The 18,539-nt window shown below is 29.4% G+C and overlaps 1 protein-coding gene across 4 annotated transcripts in view; it reads right to left on the minus strand.

Moving 5' to 3' along the window:
* Positions 1–5,912: 5,912 nt before the first annotated feature.
* Shal (Potassium voltage-gated channel protein Shal) overlaps positions 5,913–18,539 on the minus strand; it is a 69,940-nt gene continuing 57,313 nt past the window's right edge. The window contains exons 4-5 of one of the 4 annotated variants that reach the window (XM_089215996.1): positions 16,876–17,028; positions 5,913–12,608 (exon numbers count right to left, since the gene is read on the minus strand). In XM_089215996.1, coding sequence (XP_089072122.1) covers positions 12,129–12,608; positions 16,876–17,028 — 633 coding nt within the window. In that variant the 3' untranslated portion in view covers positions 5,913–12,128. Of the gene's footprint in view, positions 12,612–16,875; positions 17,029–18,539 lie in introns of all 4 variants that reach the window. The other 3 variants (XM_089215991.1, XM_089216011.1, XM_089216005.1) reach the window with 3 other exon arrangements.

Raw genomic sequence — 18,539 nt, forward strand, 5'->3', positions numbered from 1 at the left:
ATGTGTTTTATTAGGCTTGGTGGCTTCTCAAGCAGTTGATTGTATTAGCATAGTCAAGTTATTTACTGATTCATTGATTTCATGATTTGACTTAAATTTAACTTTTAAATCAATTCGTTGATTAAGGATATTTTGAAATTCTAAACGGTCAGTTAAAGGGGAAAAAAGTCTAAGTGGTTCAATTCGTGCAAAAATAGTGGCGGATACATTGAGTATAAAACATGAATGATCAGAGTTAAGATTAGTAGGCAGTGTAAATTACTAGGAATTTTAGTAACAAATATATCTAAAATATCAGGTTTTTTTTTGCTGGGGAAGAAGGAAATAGGTGGGCCAAAAGGGCCCGGTGGTGCAAGTACATTGAAATTATTTGTGTTGACAAAATTATATAAGACAATTCCACGAAGGTTATTTGTGCGACAACCCCAAGCATTGTGTTTAGCATTCAAGTCACCATCTATGTTAAAATTATTTTTGATTGTATTGAAGTAGGTAATCTACGTAAGGAAGCATTCGAAATGTTGTGGCGTGGAGGAGAATAAAAAGCACCCACAGTAATGGGTATGTTATTTAGCTTAACTATCACTGTACACGATTGAATATAATCGAAACAGTAATTGGTTAGGTTAGAGGTTGGAAGTGTATTGAATTTTTAATAAATATTGCAACAATACCATATGCCGTATTATCGGGATGATTGGCTTTAATTAGCTAGGTATGAAGATATGTGTATATTTAGTAAAGTGTGTTTCTGTGATAAGGGCCATGCAATACGTTTATCATATAATACATTTTGTAATATATTTACATGATTTTTAAGACCATTAGCATTAAATTGTAAAACTAGGAGAGACTTATTTGTAGCAGAATTATTCATTTTTTTTTTCCAATAAACTTGAGATTACTTGAGTAAGTAATGAGATTAATGGATTGATAAGAGTCTTAAGCTCGCTTACAAAGCTTGCCATTAGCGAATCGATATCAGGAGTAGGCGAAGGAATATCAAATTGTACATGTTGACCTTGAGTTGCCTGAGCATACGTTTGAGTCGTTTGAGATTGGCCAGAAGGAGGATTGTAGGTTTGGTGGGTGGCTGTCTTGTACATTGTTAGACTTATGACTAGAGTTTACATGTAATTTGTGATTATTTAGGTTGGTTTTCTTACTTTACTGGAGTTGTTTATAAACTGTGCATCCCCTGTAGTTTGCTGGCTGGTTACCTGTGCAGAGGGCTCATCGCATTGGGTCTTGACGTGAGTTTGGACAGGCAGACGAGGGGTGGTCATCACCGCATCGGACACAACGAGGACTATATCCGCAGTAGGCTTTAGTATGATCATTAGCTTGACAGTTCTGACATTGGCTAATAATTTTAGGTTTATGAGGTTCTTCTATTTTTATTTTTGTGTGCAGTAAGGATTCAAGTCTGAAAATTTTATTTGAATGATCTCTTGGCCCGAGGTTCACAAAAAATAATGACAGGGGTATTTTACTAATTCTGTGAATAACCTGCGAACTTGTCTAACTATAACTCCGTATAGGCAAAGTTTAAGTTCGCCTTTGATCATTTCCGTTGAAGTAGAATGGTGCAAGTTACGAATAACTATACACATTGGTGTATCTTCTTTTAGCTGTAATGTATGGAATTCAGCTTTTTCATTTCTTAAGTAGTGAACTAGTATTCTATACGCTCCGGGATTGGATGTTTGGATTTTTAAATGATCAACCGTTGACTTACAAATAAAATTATCGACACAGATTAATTCGATTAATTCTGTACTAACACCAGGTAAGTAATATTACGCCTCGTATGAAAATTGGAGGGGGGGTTAGACTGTTTAGAGTAAGTGAGAACTGAATCAGCAATTTACTGTTTTTCCTTTATAATAGTTTCAATAGTTTCTTCTGCTAGTTCAGTTGGTTTTAATAAATTAAATCGATTTCGAGTCACGAATAATTTTTTGCTTATATGTTGAAGTTGTCTTGGTGACGATGGTTCTGAATTGGACGAGCTTGAGTGATTACATTTATTATCATTATTAGCAGGTATCTGCGGTGACTTGGATTTAATTACATTTGCATTTGTTGTCTTGTTTTTATTATTTGTATTATTTTGATTATGATTACCCATATTTAAATGTTTAACAGCTGATTGATAAGTTTTTACGGACTACGAAATCGATTAATTAAAGCCGAGTAACGTAGAATATAATAATAATTATAATATTATCGTAATCGCGTGGACAAAGGTAACCACCGTGGCGATGCCTTGTAGCGAGATTAGGTATATTATATAACCATGCACTACGATACGTATACTTAGTAAACTTAAATCTATTTCCACAAATGAAGGTTGATTTTTGCAGCTGATAGATACTGGGGTCAACAACTGCCCTAAAAACTGCGTCGATTGATAGTACGAAAAATTCCGACAAGTTTAAACAACACTACTTTAAACATAACGCAGAGGCATAAAAACGTGTGCATTCAGCTTGGCTGTTCGTGTCTGACTATACAGAAACTTAATAAAAAAAAAAATATATATATATATATATAACATAGTACATATTTTATAATTAGTAGATTTATTGTTACAGTTTTAATTTTTAATCGTGGTGTTTAATTTATATAACTACAATACAATATATATTATCATATAATATCATAAATAATAAAGGATATAGGTTGTATATAAATTGTGTACGTTAGTTTTTAAATTTAAATCGTTTAGACTTTTTTTTACAAATCTGTTTGGAATGTCAGGATATTAAGAATTTTTAAATAATAGCTTATGTAGATGCAAATCCGTGACAAACGCATATAAGGACATTAGGCAAATTGATGAAATATGTGAGCATGTCATATGTCACATGTTTACCACCTACACCTTTGGTACCTACCATATTGAATTATTTTTTTCACTTTCTTAAATATAATAAAATATAAATGTATTGTAGTTTTTTTTAGCTTTTATTAATAAATCTAGCTCAAAAATTATTTAAATTTATAAAATAGATGTACCATATTACACAAATCGCAGAAAAATGACTCGCCCACCCTAAATATTTGGACATTTTTAAATTCAATATAGGTGGTCTTGGTCAAAAAACAAAAAATATTGAAAAATAATTGTATGCGTATCCAATAATATATAATATAATGTTTAATGAGGGGTTAGAAATTTATAAATAATTTAATGACATCGTTCTATATTGTCATAAAATATCAAACATGGAGTAGGAGAAAAAAACTTTTAATACAATTATGTATTTTATATTCAGTAGCTACCTGACAACGGAAAGTTAACGTTGTGGCCTGTAAAGTTTAAAACAACACTGAAATGTTAGTGACATTGAAAAATTTATATTTTTTGTATAATTTATGTAATAATTCATCAAAAGCTTAAAAACAGAAAAAAAGTTTTGTTATTATTTGTTTTTAACTTAAGTAAATAAATAAAAAAGGCTTATAAATATGTTTGCACATGGAAAAACAATTTTTATTGCTGGTTTAGTATCGCTTATAATATTTTAATTTATTACCTACTATAAAAGTATTACAAAGGGTTATACTGTAATTAATGTTGTACTTAATGCTTACCTGCTGTTGAATTAGTCATATTTCACTTTAGTAAATAAAATAAATAAGAGATTGGTTGTTGATGACGTGTATTGCGTAATATTATTTGTCGCTCTTTTGAATTTATTATTGCGTAGGTGTATAATATCCTTGTTTATAACATTATAATTAAACCGTCATATAGTATTTAAACAACAATTATGATACGCATTTTTATGTTTACAAAGGTATACGTACAAATATTGTATTTTATTTCTTATCTGAAAACATATATTATAATATCCGTGTAAATTAAGTTAAGACCAAATAGGAATATATGGATCAACCAACCTTTGTACCTATAGATATCAAGCTCTTTTGTTTCAATATTATTTGCAGATTTTTGCAGTTTTATTGAAAGTAACTTAAAATTCAAAAATTAGGTACCTCTTTAAAGAAACGCCTGTTATAATTATTTACAATTTTGAAAGCTCAAATGCTTTACTGTCACAAAAAGTGGTAAAACAAAGAAAATAACAAATCACACCGTTGTAAAAATACCATTATGTTTTGTGACATTTAAACATTTTTTTTTTATGTTTAACACTGACTAATAATAAATTTAAAATATTAAGTGAAATGAGCTGTTTGAGGTTGGTGTTATAGCTACTATGTTGGGTTATATTAATCAATTAAACTAATTTATTTTATTATAAATAATATTAATTAAAAGTTATTATTTTTTAATTATTTTATGTAACTTATAATACAATTTACACAACATACAATCTAATATAATCAACAATATTTAAACGTTTATAACTACTCAGTGACAAACAGGGGCGTAGCAAGAACTAGTAGCGCCTCTGGTAGAAAACTAAATTTGGTAGTTACTAGTTACTAGATACTTACCTAACTAAAAACGAATAGAATCTTAAAATCCTCCAAAATATATTCATGTTCATGTCTGTAGATGCGTTTGGGATAGAATATTATGTATGTATAGTGCATTAAAAATTATATATGGTAAAGATTCATCACTCATTTGTAGTATAAAATTGGTTAAAGATAATACTTTTTAAACGTATTATTTTTTTTTTACATTTTCAAAAACTTCCTAGAAATTTCGGATATCGGGAACATAAAAAAATAAACAAAACCTTGAGTCACGAAAACCTCATTTATATCTATATATATTTTGGAAATTTCGTCGGAATTGAAAAATCATATTAATAATCTACATAGCTACTTGATATACCTAATTTATTTTGACATGAAATAATTTTCTAAAATCCAATATATTTTTTATCATTTTATCTAATTTTGAATATATTTTATAAAATAGTAACCATAGTAAACAGGGGTCACTCACATCGGTTTTGGAATGTGAAATAACTTTCATGCACATTCACATAATATATTTAGTTGGTCTCAAATTTAATATGATGGCTGGAATAAATCTTCCCGGAATCTTGGAAACATCCAACACTGCAGTGGTCAATAATGCGTGAAAGAAGTCAACTTCATTTGTTTTTATTTTGTTCGTAGCAATATTATTTTAAAATGTTTCTGAAAACTATAAACAACGGTCTTAACATTTTCGGAATTCCTAAGCACATAGGAAATGAAAAAAAAACAAAACCGCAAAACCGCAAAACGAAAACAAACGGTTCTTAAATAACCACGTGCCGCATGGTTAACGCGTTACGGAAAACTGATTAATTTTGTAGCAAAGTCCCTCTAGCAATAATCGTGCTCCCGAAATGTTTAATTTCGTTTCCGGGGCTGTTGGTATTTTTAAGACTATCACATTATATTGGGCATTTTACGGCCGAGTCGTGGATTGCATGCACAGTGCACACGCATAATATTAATTATTTTTATGTGTGTATAATGTATGATAAATATTTGGATACCTACTCGTATATATACATATTATCAGGTACCTATATAATATCATACGTCACCGTGTGTAGAGTGCACTTTGGCGTAAAATGTAACCAATAAATAATCCTTCTTCACCCATCTAGGTGTTGGTCAATACTCAATTTTATAGGTATTGCACACAAACTATCAAAGGTTATTGTTGTCCATACTTACTTAATGTGATCAAATAATAATAAGCTGTGCTCGAATCCAACAACACGCACAGACCACGCGGCATTTGTAAATAGGCGTATATTGTACTCGGGATCAACGGACTCTTGAACGAAGTATTATAGTTTACCTGTATAATATTATTATAATATTATTACACGGCTCTGAACCATTTTACCAGAAATGATCAAATAGAATCATTTTCGGGAATTTTCCCTTGAAAAGGAAACATACAGAGGTATAGAAAATAACAACGGTTCAGGAATTTTTTTTTTTATTAAAACGAAATAACCACTTCTAAATTCGCATTTTTAAAAACAATCTATACCATTTAGCTGTTGTATAATATGTTTTATAAACAATTTGTAATTTGCTTATTTATAAAAAAACGTTTTTTTTTTTTTTCCATTTAGTTGTTTACCATGCTTAAACAAATTGAATGTAATACAAACGACTATATTGATGAAAAATAATCAGAATGGTCCGAAAAGATGACTTGATAAATGTATCTGACATAACTTGATAAATTGACCAATCTTTAATAATAATAATCAGCAGTACATTTAATCAAATTATATCAATTAAATATATTAAAAGAACGTTGCGCAGTTTTACTATTAGTTATTTGATTAAATGTTTTAAGGACTTACATGATTATAGAATGTGAAATCTTTTCGGGCCAAGCTGACAAATGTTTCAGACAATCCTGGCCAAACTATACATGAATACAAGTTAAATAATCAGGCTTGGAAAAAAATCTATGAATTTCTATATTCAAATATTGTTATAAAGGTGTAATGCAAGACGCTAAGCAAACTTTATGGTAGAAAAGTAAATTATAGGTATCTTACACTCAAATTGCACATATAATGTATAGTATAGCCAGAATAGGTATATATTATACACACACACACATATTATATACAAATAAAAAGGAAAAATAATAATTTTATTTACGAAAACATAATGTAATAGTATGTAATATTATGTAATAAACTATGTTGGATCACGTGATAACATATTTTGTTCGATAGGCATTTGATATCAAGCGAAAATCCACAAAAGGATTTATACCTATATATGCTTTTAAAACCGATTTTGTTAAATAATTTGGCCAGAATATCCCAAAACACCCTGATATAGTAATAGTTATATTAATAATAATAATAATAATAATAATAATAAATATAATTAATTTTAACAATAATAAAATTGTTCATTTTTCTAATATAGTTTAAAACATAAATGCATCAATATTATATGTTAACAATAATAATTATAATAATGAATGCGGTGTTAAAATTAAATACTTTGCTTGTTTAAACTGTTTTTACATATTATAGGCATATAATAATAGTTATTCAAGATCCATTATTAAATTATTTTAATAATACAAATCTAAAAAAGTTTAACAAATTTTACCTAAAAGATGTACAAATTTATGAGATAATGAAAAACACACCTGTTGGCTGTTACACATGTAAACTGTTTAATGATCCAGGTGATCTACGGATAAATAGTATTTATCTCTAATACATTAACTTTAAATAGTATTCATACCAATATATATATATATATATTTATCTACCCGAGAGTTAGCACAAGTAATAAAAAATACTAATAAGAAAAAACTAACGATTTTAAACAAGAACGATTACAATTTTTTTGATATATTTGATATAAAGTGTTTTTTATGCATAGTATTGTATTTATTTTGATGGTTTAATTGAATTTCATACAATATAATAATATATAATATATAATAGTGACCCTTTTAAAATCTAGAAGACTCAAATATACCGTACAACAAACTCGTAGATATGGACAGACAGACGTTATGTTCAATACCAATAATAATTATTTAAAAAAAAAAAGAGATTTAGAATATTTTCATTTAAACGCTTATTTTAAACTACTACAGACATGCTTCGGCACAATTATAGATGTTTAAAAATATCGTTTATAGTTTGGGATCCAATTAAATTGTTACGTAGCGTCGTTATATTTTATTCTAATAATATAATGATTGTGTTATTCTATATCAATTCGTATTATAAGTGTTCTTTCACGTAAAATGTTTCGTTTTATTTAGAAATAGGTAGTTTTTTTTTGTTTTTTTTTCTTACACGTTTGTGTACATTTTTTTTAGCAATAAATTAGCAACTAATTAAAAATAAATATACCTCTAATATTACTGTTCGATATGATCAAAACATGGTGTTTTTAATTTGTCATGATTGAGACATATTATATTGACGTTTAATAATTATTTTAAGTTATAACCATCATTTTGACCTATGTGTTCAAGGAAAAATTTCTAATACGTACAAAATGTAGAGCATGTATTATATTATTATGTTACATAAGATTATATCTCGAATTCTAAACACATTTAATACTATACGAATATACGATATACCTAAATAATATTAAATAATAACATTTTTTTCTAATTATAAAATTTGAGTAATTTGTTATTTCTATAATCGACAAAAATGTATTATACTATTCTCAATTAAGATACCTAATAGAATATTATGAAGTAAACGTTTTGTTTTGAATTTACTATTTATTAAGTTATAATATGAAAACTGTACAGACTTATCGTAAAATAAATTATTACTATTAGGTTTGAATGAAGGTAGGTATATTATAAATATATGTTACAAAAGTTTGGTGAATATATTATATTATAGGAACAGCTATCGGTAAGTGTGATCAAAATATTATGATCATAAATATATGCCTTAATAATGTCGAGAACATATAGGTCGAATGATGCTTTTGCAGTCTTCGCAATTTTCTAAAAATAATTTTCACTTTTGACAAACCCAATAAGTACCATCTAGGCACCTTGTCAAATCGATAAACAATAAATATTGGTATATTTAAGTTATGGAGCTTTAATTTAAAAAAAAAGTGTTTTTCGAAAAAAAAACACATAATTGTTAAACTAATAGCTTCTTTGCTCCCACTTAGGATCTATAATAATAAAGATAATATTGATGGTTTGTATTAAACCAACGTTGAATTTCTCACATAGTCGTAGTAATAATTTAATTTATAAATAAAATAATAAAAAATAATAATAACCATAACCATAATATATTTACAAAATATGGACAGTCTAGCAATGTAACTGAAATATAATAAAACTGGTGCCCAGAGTCCTTGGCGAGAACAGGTGTTACATATAGGATAAGTAAAGTAAATTAAAATATGCACATCGAGGGCGATGTGCCAATACGCCACATTGTTTTGGAATTTGTCCCAATTTTTACTCGAGTCAACAACATTTCGTGGGTCAAGTATAAAAAATATAAAAAGGGTTCTAAATCGATTTTTGTAGAAGAGCACTTTTAGAAAAATTATCATATAATATAAGTACTATGTTTACAAATACATATTTTCTTACAATATACCATTATTGAAGGAACATGTCGTTTTTACACTCCATACACGAATTAGTACTCTAGGGCTTGTCAGATCAGAGTATTCACACAAGCCCCGAAGAAAATTGTATTACAATTCATTTGATGCAGATTTCAAAAATGGACGGAGAAAAATAGTTCTTCTGCATGTTAAACGCTTGGATAAAAACATTTTATAATAACTTTAATTAAGTTTAGACTAACTGTTACTTTGTTGAGTTAACCAATATTTATAAAAATATATCCCTACACATTCAAGGTTTTAATAAAAATAAAAAATAAATTGTTTCTGAATATTATATTTTAGCTACCAACGAAATTTTCTTGTCACTAAAAACCATGATATATATTATTATTTAGTACCAATTTATCATAATAAGTTACATTTATTTCTAATAAAAGTTCGGAAACGTAAGTAAGTACCTATATAAAACGTAAGCTGATTGTCCAAAGACTTAAGACTTTTAATTAGGTAACTAATCTATATAATTGATTAATATTGTGTAGTTAAATAAATTTTTATACCATTTACAGGAATCAATCTTAAACTAAAAAAATACTAAATAAGTTCCTACCTTGTAATTAATTTTAAAACGATTGATTTAAAAATGTGCATTTTCAAAAAACATCGATTTAGAACCACATATAACTATAGACCCACGATTAAATTTATCAGATAAAAAAAAAAGTTCATAGTTCGTTTATTTAGTACATGTGTAATTTTGGGCTCTAAATAATCTAAGTCTTTTGAAAATTAAAAATTAGACGTATCTGTTTCTGGACTACTCACGATATATGTGTAACTCTTTATACTCGTTATTATAGTCGCCTCTGAAATAATCTTAACCAAACCCCATCGTCATTCACAGTGACTTGAAGACTAGCTTTTAAAATTATACTTTACAGAAAATTATAATATTATTTACACTTTATTATATACTGTTGTATAATACTAAGATTTATGAAGTGGATTTGGTTGGTTTATCACCGTGGTTATTGGGCTGCGTTTAATATTATACCTTTGCTTATCTATTACCTATACGTTATACAATAACAGTCAAAAGTGTCTACCTACACCTTTTCAATATGTGTGCGAGGGATTAATGTACGGGGTCATCTATCTACATGCATTATATGGCTATAAAGTACACGATGGCTGATTTAAGTGGCGGGATGAAAAGAAAAACCGAATTATTCGATGTTTTACTAATATTTACAGCCAAGGCCTAGTGTCCGAGGCAGAAAAATATAAAATCGCTTTTACATAATGTTTCGTGTTGTGTAACTGAAAAACACGAACAGATCTGATTTGAAAAATTTGAAAATTATTTTATGAACCAATTATTGCGCTATTGTTGATTTTTAAATTTAGTTTTAGTTTTCACGATTTTCTTACAAAATAATTGAAAGAAAGTATGCGATAAACCATAAGTAATAAGTATACACTGATTAGTTTCTGCCTTTACAGGTTGAATAACGGAATTCAGGAATTATACCGGTGGAGACATTTCGAATTCGGGTTATGATCATTAATAATGTGTTTTGTTAGAATACTTTTGTATGGTTTTTGTTTTATAATTTTGAACAAAAACCGTTGTAATTACCGAAACGGACGTTTTTTGATCATGAAATCATCGATTTCTGCCGATTATAATGCTTGAAAAGATTGTTTGTTATAATATTATGTTTTCGAACAGGCTCTAATAACGATTAAATATGTAATGAAGCGGAGCAGCCCGTCGATGGGTTTCAGCTGTTACTCGACGCATTATTATTTCAAATCCTCCGCACACCGTCAACCCCAGTCGGACTTTGCTCGATTAAAATTGCACGCACACAAAGCGGATGGGAATTGTTGATGTGACTGGGTCCAAGTTTGACCGGACCACACTGTATTCAGCACGTAATAATTATATATTGTATTACCTATATTATTATACCTACGTGTGAGGCGTATTTATTATTCGGTTCGCACACAAGCCGTATTATTATAATCACTGTTGTTAGATACTATGAAAAGACAATATTATAGTCAGTAGGTATATATTCGTTAGTTGACGGGATTGGTGTGTGTGGGTGGGTAGGTAGAGTGAGGAGGAGGTGATGAGATGAGCGACTTGACGCGATAAACCGTTGTTTGCCTGCGTGGATGTTGAGTGTTGACTTTTTAGAATTTATGACGACCGTATAGGACTACCGGTAGGAACTATATAGGTACACAAAAAGCAATTGCGTCATACGATATTTTTGTTCTTATCAAAGGATTAATATCATAAATTATTATGTTTTGACCATTTCAGAAAGAAAATACAGATTAAATGTGAAGCTAAATATTTTTTTAAATGTGTCACGCGAATCATACTTCCGCATACTATAAGTCACGGCATATTATCATCATCATAGCCGTCGTCGCGCAGGTCATCGTAACGACGTATGTATAATGTATTGTGTACAATATACGAATGTGTGTGTGTGTGTGTGTGAGTGTGTTTGGGAAATTGTTCTAGAATTTTGAATCGAATTTGATCGGAAATCATGAAATCGCGCGACCGACGCTGAACACGATGTCCACAGTCATAAAAATGCTCGAACAGCATTTATACCTCTAATCATTATTATTCCGGTGGCTGTGTTGGTATTGAATAAGTAGGTATATATAGGACATAGGTAAGTATAGGTACACCAAAATCGCAATAGTTATATGAGACACGTGCGCGCCCTCGACTGCACTGCAGGCCGGACTAATGACTTGGAGGACAGACGTGCTTATAATATACTTAGGGGTTGGTCTGCAGGTGTATAATGTAAACTTAGTTGTAACAACGATAGTATCGATAGTAATAATAATAATAATAATAATAATAATAATAATAATAATAATAATAATCGTGATAATCATTATTAATACTATTTCGTCACCGTAAAATGTATAGGTACTATAATAATAATAGACGAAACGACACGCGCAAAACTACAGCAAAAACGAAATGGAACAGTTATGTAACAATAAATATAATAATATGATTCGGAGTCGGACGGCGGCTAGAGGAACGTGATGCGTACTTGCGGCTTGTCGTTGTTGGAGGACAGCGACGGCGACGGCGGATACGAGGCCGACCCGTAGTCCATTTCCGAGTTCGGATAGGACGTGGGCAGGTTGACGACGACGGACGACGTGCTCGAGTTGGGGTTGTTGCAGCCCTGCACGGACAACACGGAAGTGGATCCGCCGGCTGCTCCGCTGCCACCGCCAGCAGCGCCGCCGCAGCCGCTACTGCTGCCGGCCACCGCGGTGGTCGCGGCCGCCGAAGCGGACGCCGAGGACGGCGACCCCGCGGCCGACGACTTGTGGCCGGCCGACGCGGACGGCATGTCGCAGCTGTTGTAGTCGAGCGAGTTGCTCGACTTGCCGCCGCCGGGCGCCGGGGCCGCCGACGTGTAACGCTGTTTCATCTGCACTTCGATCAGCTCCTCCTCGTTGATTGGTTCGCCTATCGAGTCCGGCGAGCTCTCTCGCTTGTGCTTCTGAAACATCAATACGCGATCCGACCGTGTTAAATACCACATAGATAAGTGTGGGCGGGGCGTGACGTGGACAACAATGATGATATTATATTAATTTATAATGTTGTATATGTACCGTGAATTTTGTACCTGCCATCATTAATTTATAGCGTGCATCTACTAATCTACCATTTACCAAACATAATAATATTCTAAAAAACTATTATATTATTATCATCTACACGATTAAGTATTATTATAATAAAGTACTACATGAATTAATGTACAAAAATATTTAAACGCGTTTTATGCTATTCATTTATAATAATTTATATACCAAATTCGACACCCAACGTAGGTACCTGAAATACAATATATTATTATGCGCGTTTAATGTTTATCCACAATTTTGGTCACTTAATTGTATTTTTAGTGTGAATGCGTTGCGTTAATTGAATTAAATATATAGGCCGTATAATACTATATTATTGTTGTGATCTACGTTGAAATTTAAATAAACCCTCCCCCACCTATACACGTCACTGGGTGTAGTAACGGTAGATTACAAAACGTCATAATGTCGTATACGCGCAAATAAGTTTAGAAAATTGATTTTTTTCAACGATCAAACTAAATTCGAGTTTCCTGGTCAAAATATTAAACTGCAAAGAATTCTATAACATTCGGAATGGATAAATGTAATTTATAAGCCGCTTCAAGGGCTGGACAAAAAGTTGCTATATGTAGGTACCCGTATGGGTTTATGATCGGTTTAGGGCTGGTGCGAAAAACGGTGAATAGCCACGAGATGTCTATCTTTTTATGGGAACCTATCAATTCCACTGTTTAACATTTTTACCTCGACTTGGTGCCTGCTATAATAATACAGTATTATCGTATATTGTACTTGTAATACAACAGTTTAATAAATAAAATAAATACAATACTGTATATTATATATATACACACAAAATATTCTATAATTCAACAATAGATACATATATATATATATACATTTTTATATAATAACTATAATATAGCTATGTAAGTAAAATAAAACTATAATAACTACCTGCACTGGTGGAATCGATGCTGGCAGATTCGATATACCTAATCCCCTAGTAACTGCGATTTGGTTCAAAGTTCTTAAATAAACGCATTGTGTCCAGCGAATTCGAGTATAATTCGATTTTTTACGATAGTTACGAATACTACACAATGTGTATACCGTGTAGTTTACATATATATAGGTGTATCCATCAAATTATATAACGTATCATATAACACGAATCGATCGTGCTCTTCTCCGTGGAATGAGCTTGGGTATTTTTTTTTTTTGCCTACGCGCGATATTGCTGGCAAGTCAAAAGTTAAGATTCTGACGAGCACTGAACGTTAATAATAATAATAATAATAATAATAATAATAATATATATACACAACTCGACGGGTCTGCTAATGCACACCGGTAATTACGCCAACACCTGTGCATCACGGCTATGGCGTAAAACGTATACAGGTTTATATGTACTTTATATTTATATATATAAATTAATGGTATATATATATATATATATATATATTATTCGCTTGTCAACGAGACTCTTATATCATGTCTGAGTTACCGTGGGGCTGTCCCCGTTTTTATTTGTGACCTTTTTTTCCAACGTCGAATATGCTCACCACACTTTTTAATGTGAGCTATAACTAACGTGACCATAATTTTTTTTTCAACGCGGGACCCCTGTACATATTAATAAGAAAACCATAAAATTTTGCGTAAATAAAAAAAACATTAATAATTGTTTCTATAAAAAATGACAGCAGAAAAACGCAGATAACATATTAATCATAATAGACTCCCAACAATCTATGGACTATGGATGTTAGTGTTTTGCAGTATATGTAAAATATATTTGTATGGTTGTAATATGTGATCAATAAATACCTACTACAAGTCGACTTTTTTGAAAGTGGGACATTTTTAGGTTCTTTGGGGACAGCGGAACACTCGGGTCTGTCTCGTCCAAAGCGGGACGTACGGTCAAGTTAGCTATAACACATAACTTCACGCTGAGCCTTAAATCCCGAATTCTCGCCGTACAATCGACTGTATTTCCTTATAAATCTGAATTTTCTTGTCGTATATGCAGATTGTTAATGTCGGTAGTGTAAAAAATTATAACTACGACCAAATAGGTACCTACTTTGTGTTTTATTTAACGTATTAAAAGTATTATACATTGACCATGACTTAATGTATTTGTCGAAAGAATTTTCTTCGGTAGGTAAAACACACGTCATTTTTAATTAAAGCGGTTATAGAATAATAACCTTTATCATATACGTTCCTACATTAATAACATGTATGTATAGAGTACATAATTATGTAGTTTCACGTCGTAGGTGCATGTAAATTTCTAAACATGATATGGAAAACAACAAAATCAACATCTATACATTCTCAGAATGTATAATGTGAAGTAACCAACCGTAGAAAAAATGTACTTAATTTACATCATTTGAATATGATTATAATATTTAAAAGGTAGTTGGTGTTTTATGTTAATTTTAAATACCTTTTTATTTATTGTCATAACTACACGACAGTTACAAATGTATTAAGTCATATGTAAGTTAAATTTATAAATAACGGTAAGTTATTGCTATTCATTATTTATGATTTTGTATTTCATTATTGTGGTGCCATAATCATCACTATAGTGGAGATACCTCCTACCCATTTGATATTTGCAACAAGGTAATTATTATTAGCTTAAAGAGCCTTATATGTTTTACTACACATTATATTCTAATACAATTGCAAACCGCATTGTTTCCAAATATTAAAATGACAAAATACTATTTTTTTCTTTTATTCAATATTAGATTTAGGTATAATATATATACTTACTTATTAATATCAATCACTAAAACGTTTAAAACTTAGATTTTTTTTTTTAATTAAGTGTAAGACCCTTACTAAAAAAATAATTTATATCATAAAGGTAGCTGTTATTTTACTATAATTTGATTAAAGTTAATAAGATACAAAAGTGAGTAATTTTGTAAACGTTATAGACGTTAATTAACTCATTTATCGATGATTAAAAAAAATAAAAAAATAAAATAATTTTACTAGAATGTGACTTTTGGTCCCTATTTTTAGTATGATGGTTCTGTTTGATATATAATTATAATATACAAATATAAACTATTATAAGTGTTGTTTTGATAAAAAACAAAAAATAATACTAATAATATTTTTTAAATTTCTATAAGCTAATTATTGAGATATTCTATAGAACATGCAAACGTTTTAAAAAGTACCTACAATTATAAATAACTTCTTAGGCTCAAATAAGTATTATTATAAGCTCTAAAAGATTTTACTACTTAAATTTTTCAGAAAAAAACTACTAATTGTAATATTATACTTTAACTACCTGCAATTATTTAATAAAATCTACATTATTTGATATAATTTATATATACTAAGTTATTACCAACCTATTCATAATAACGTATTTATATACAATTTGATTTTGTATATAGTATGTTACGTTATATGATATACATATCATTTAGTGTCTACAAATATACCTACTTGTATATTTATATGCCATTCACTAGAAATTTCTAACACAACATAGGTAATCAAATAGCATGTTTATTGTGCTTTGTTGTCTAAACCATAGTTCCCCAAACTTTTCACGGTATGACCCAATTTGAAAATGTTTAAATGTTGGCAACTCACCAAAATGAAATTTTTTTGTTTATAAACATATAATTTATCATTTATATTATGATTAATAATAATATTGTGAAAAGTATAATTTATTTAATTTAAAAAAAAAATGATTGCTTACTATTTATTAACTTAATAATGAATGATATACTTTTTTATAGAGAATTTTCAATTTACAATTTATTGTTGAATATTAATTCTATTTCTCATAATAGGTACACACGAGTACCTAATATTCTTGGACAAATTAACGGAAATAAACGAAAGTGCCTACTCGTATATCAAAATGGTAAAATATATTGAAACACATTTTTTTCTCATAATATTATCTAATATACTAATAAAATTTATTTATAAACATGATAACATGAATTTTTTACGTGAGCAGCTTGGGAACCTCTGGTTTAAACTAATTTAATAAATTGTAAGTGAACTAATGTATAAAAATTTAAATAATTCTACGTTTTGATCATCGACATTCAAATGAACTTTTTACTATAGATTTACCTAGTATTAATGAAATAGAAACTATCAAACCTGATACCGTTGATTACAGCATCTTGTACAGCATGAGCTTAAGAAGTTCACCCTGCTTAATGCCGAATGGCTAGGGCTCAGTAGGGGAGACGGTGAGCATGGCCTTTTTGATTGACCATTATATGGCACTTCGAGCTCCACAAACTCTCTATCCTAACATAAAAAAAAAATTAATTCTAAAAATAATTTCTTTAGTGAAAAAAGTCGATGGCTAAAAAAATAGATACAATAGAAGAATGATAATAGAAAAATATTGAGTATGAATATTGCAAGTATAGTTAAACACCTAATTATAAAATATAGAATTAATTTAAATAGTTTTATTTTGTTAAAATTAGTTACTAAAGAATTGTATTGTATACATAAGTTAAGCTCGTTATATATTTAATGTTGTTGCGTTGTTTTATAGATAATATTATAGATGATAAGTTTGGAAAAAATATTATTTTCTTCATTAGACGCAGTGATTAGAAATTAAAATGAAATCTAATGGTAAATTTATACTTATATGCATCTATAGAAAAGCTTATTGTGTTAATTTAATATGAATTTCAGGTGTTAAAAAGCATTTTCAATATCATAAGAATAATAAAATAAATCAATAAATAAATGTTGTTAATTAGAATATTCAAAATTGCTGTAGAAAATCTGTTCTGTGACCATGATTATCAATTATTATTCCTCAGTATAGTATGTAGGTATAATCATTGATAAACAATTATAAAACAGTTATGCAGGTAAAGTGTAGGTACAGTTATACGCAATTTATAAGTATATATTGGTAGGTACAGGATTATAATGGGAAACACATGGTTTTCAATCGGCTATTACTTTGGTACTGGTTCTCGGAATGGGAAGTGAATCATTGTTTATTGTCGATGCTTTTTAGATAAAAAACTATTCATTTATTATTTTATCTAGGTAATTATTATGGAATTTATCTACTGGTTTTGGATAAAATTTTTTTATTTATAAGTAGATAAGTAGGTACGTTTAATTTAAATCACAGGTAAAAGCTATTAAATATTTATTTCTCGTGAATAATATTAGGTTTTTTTTATTTACATTTTTATTCGATTAGTACATGTATATTAGACTTTCTACTATAATTTTCTAAATATTTAGTTGATAATTTTGACTTATATTTTTTCTATATATTTTTATGACGTCTTATTGAAATATAATATTTAAATATAGTAGGTAGGTAAACAATTAATTTTCTATACTATACAATATAGACAGACAAGGAAGATTATCTTTATATTATCTAGATACAAATGAAATCGATTAATTTGTATTTGTATAATTGTATCTAGACTAATAGATACTATAGATATAGATATAAATAAAATTATCTGTTGGTACCTAACCTCCTATAGGCATATTAGGTGTCTTAACTCTTAATGAAGTTTTAGTTTTCTTTTTCAACTTTGGTGTAGTTTTATTCGATTGTCAATATCAAATTGCGTGCGTTTGCTGTGAGGCGTTATCTCACTGGTGAGTGGTGGGTGGTCCTTTACCATGATTGGTTGATGTGTGGTTTTTTTATATGAGTATCTAAAATTGACGTGTGTGGAGTGTAAACAATTTTGAAGAAAATGATTAAAAAACAACGAAGTTAATCAAATCCTACTGCAGATTAATGTAGTTCACGACTTTGTAAA

This window comes from Diuraphis noxia, unplaced genomic scaffold, assembly GCF_037042655.1.
Source record: "Diuraphis noxia isolate RWA-SAM2 unplaced genomic scaffold, SU_Dnox_SAM2 contig0001, whole genome shotgun sequence".
NCBI lineage: Eukaryota > Metazoa > Arthropoda > Insecta > Hemiptera > Aphididae > Diuraphis > Diuraphis noxia.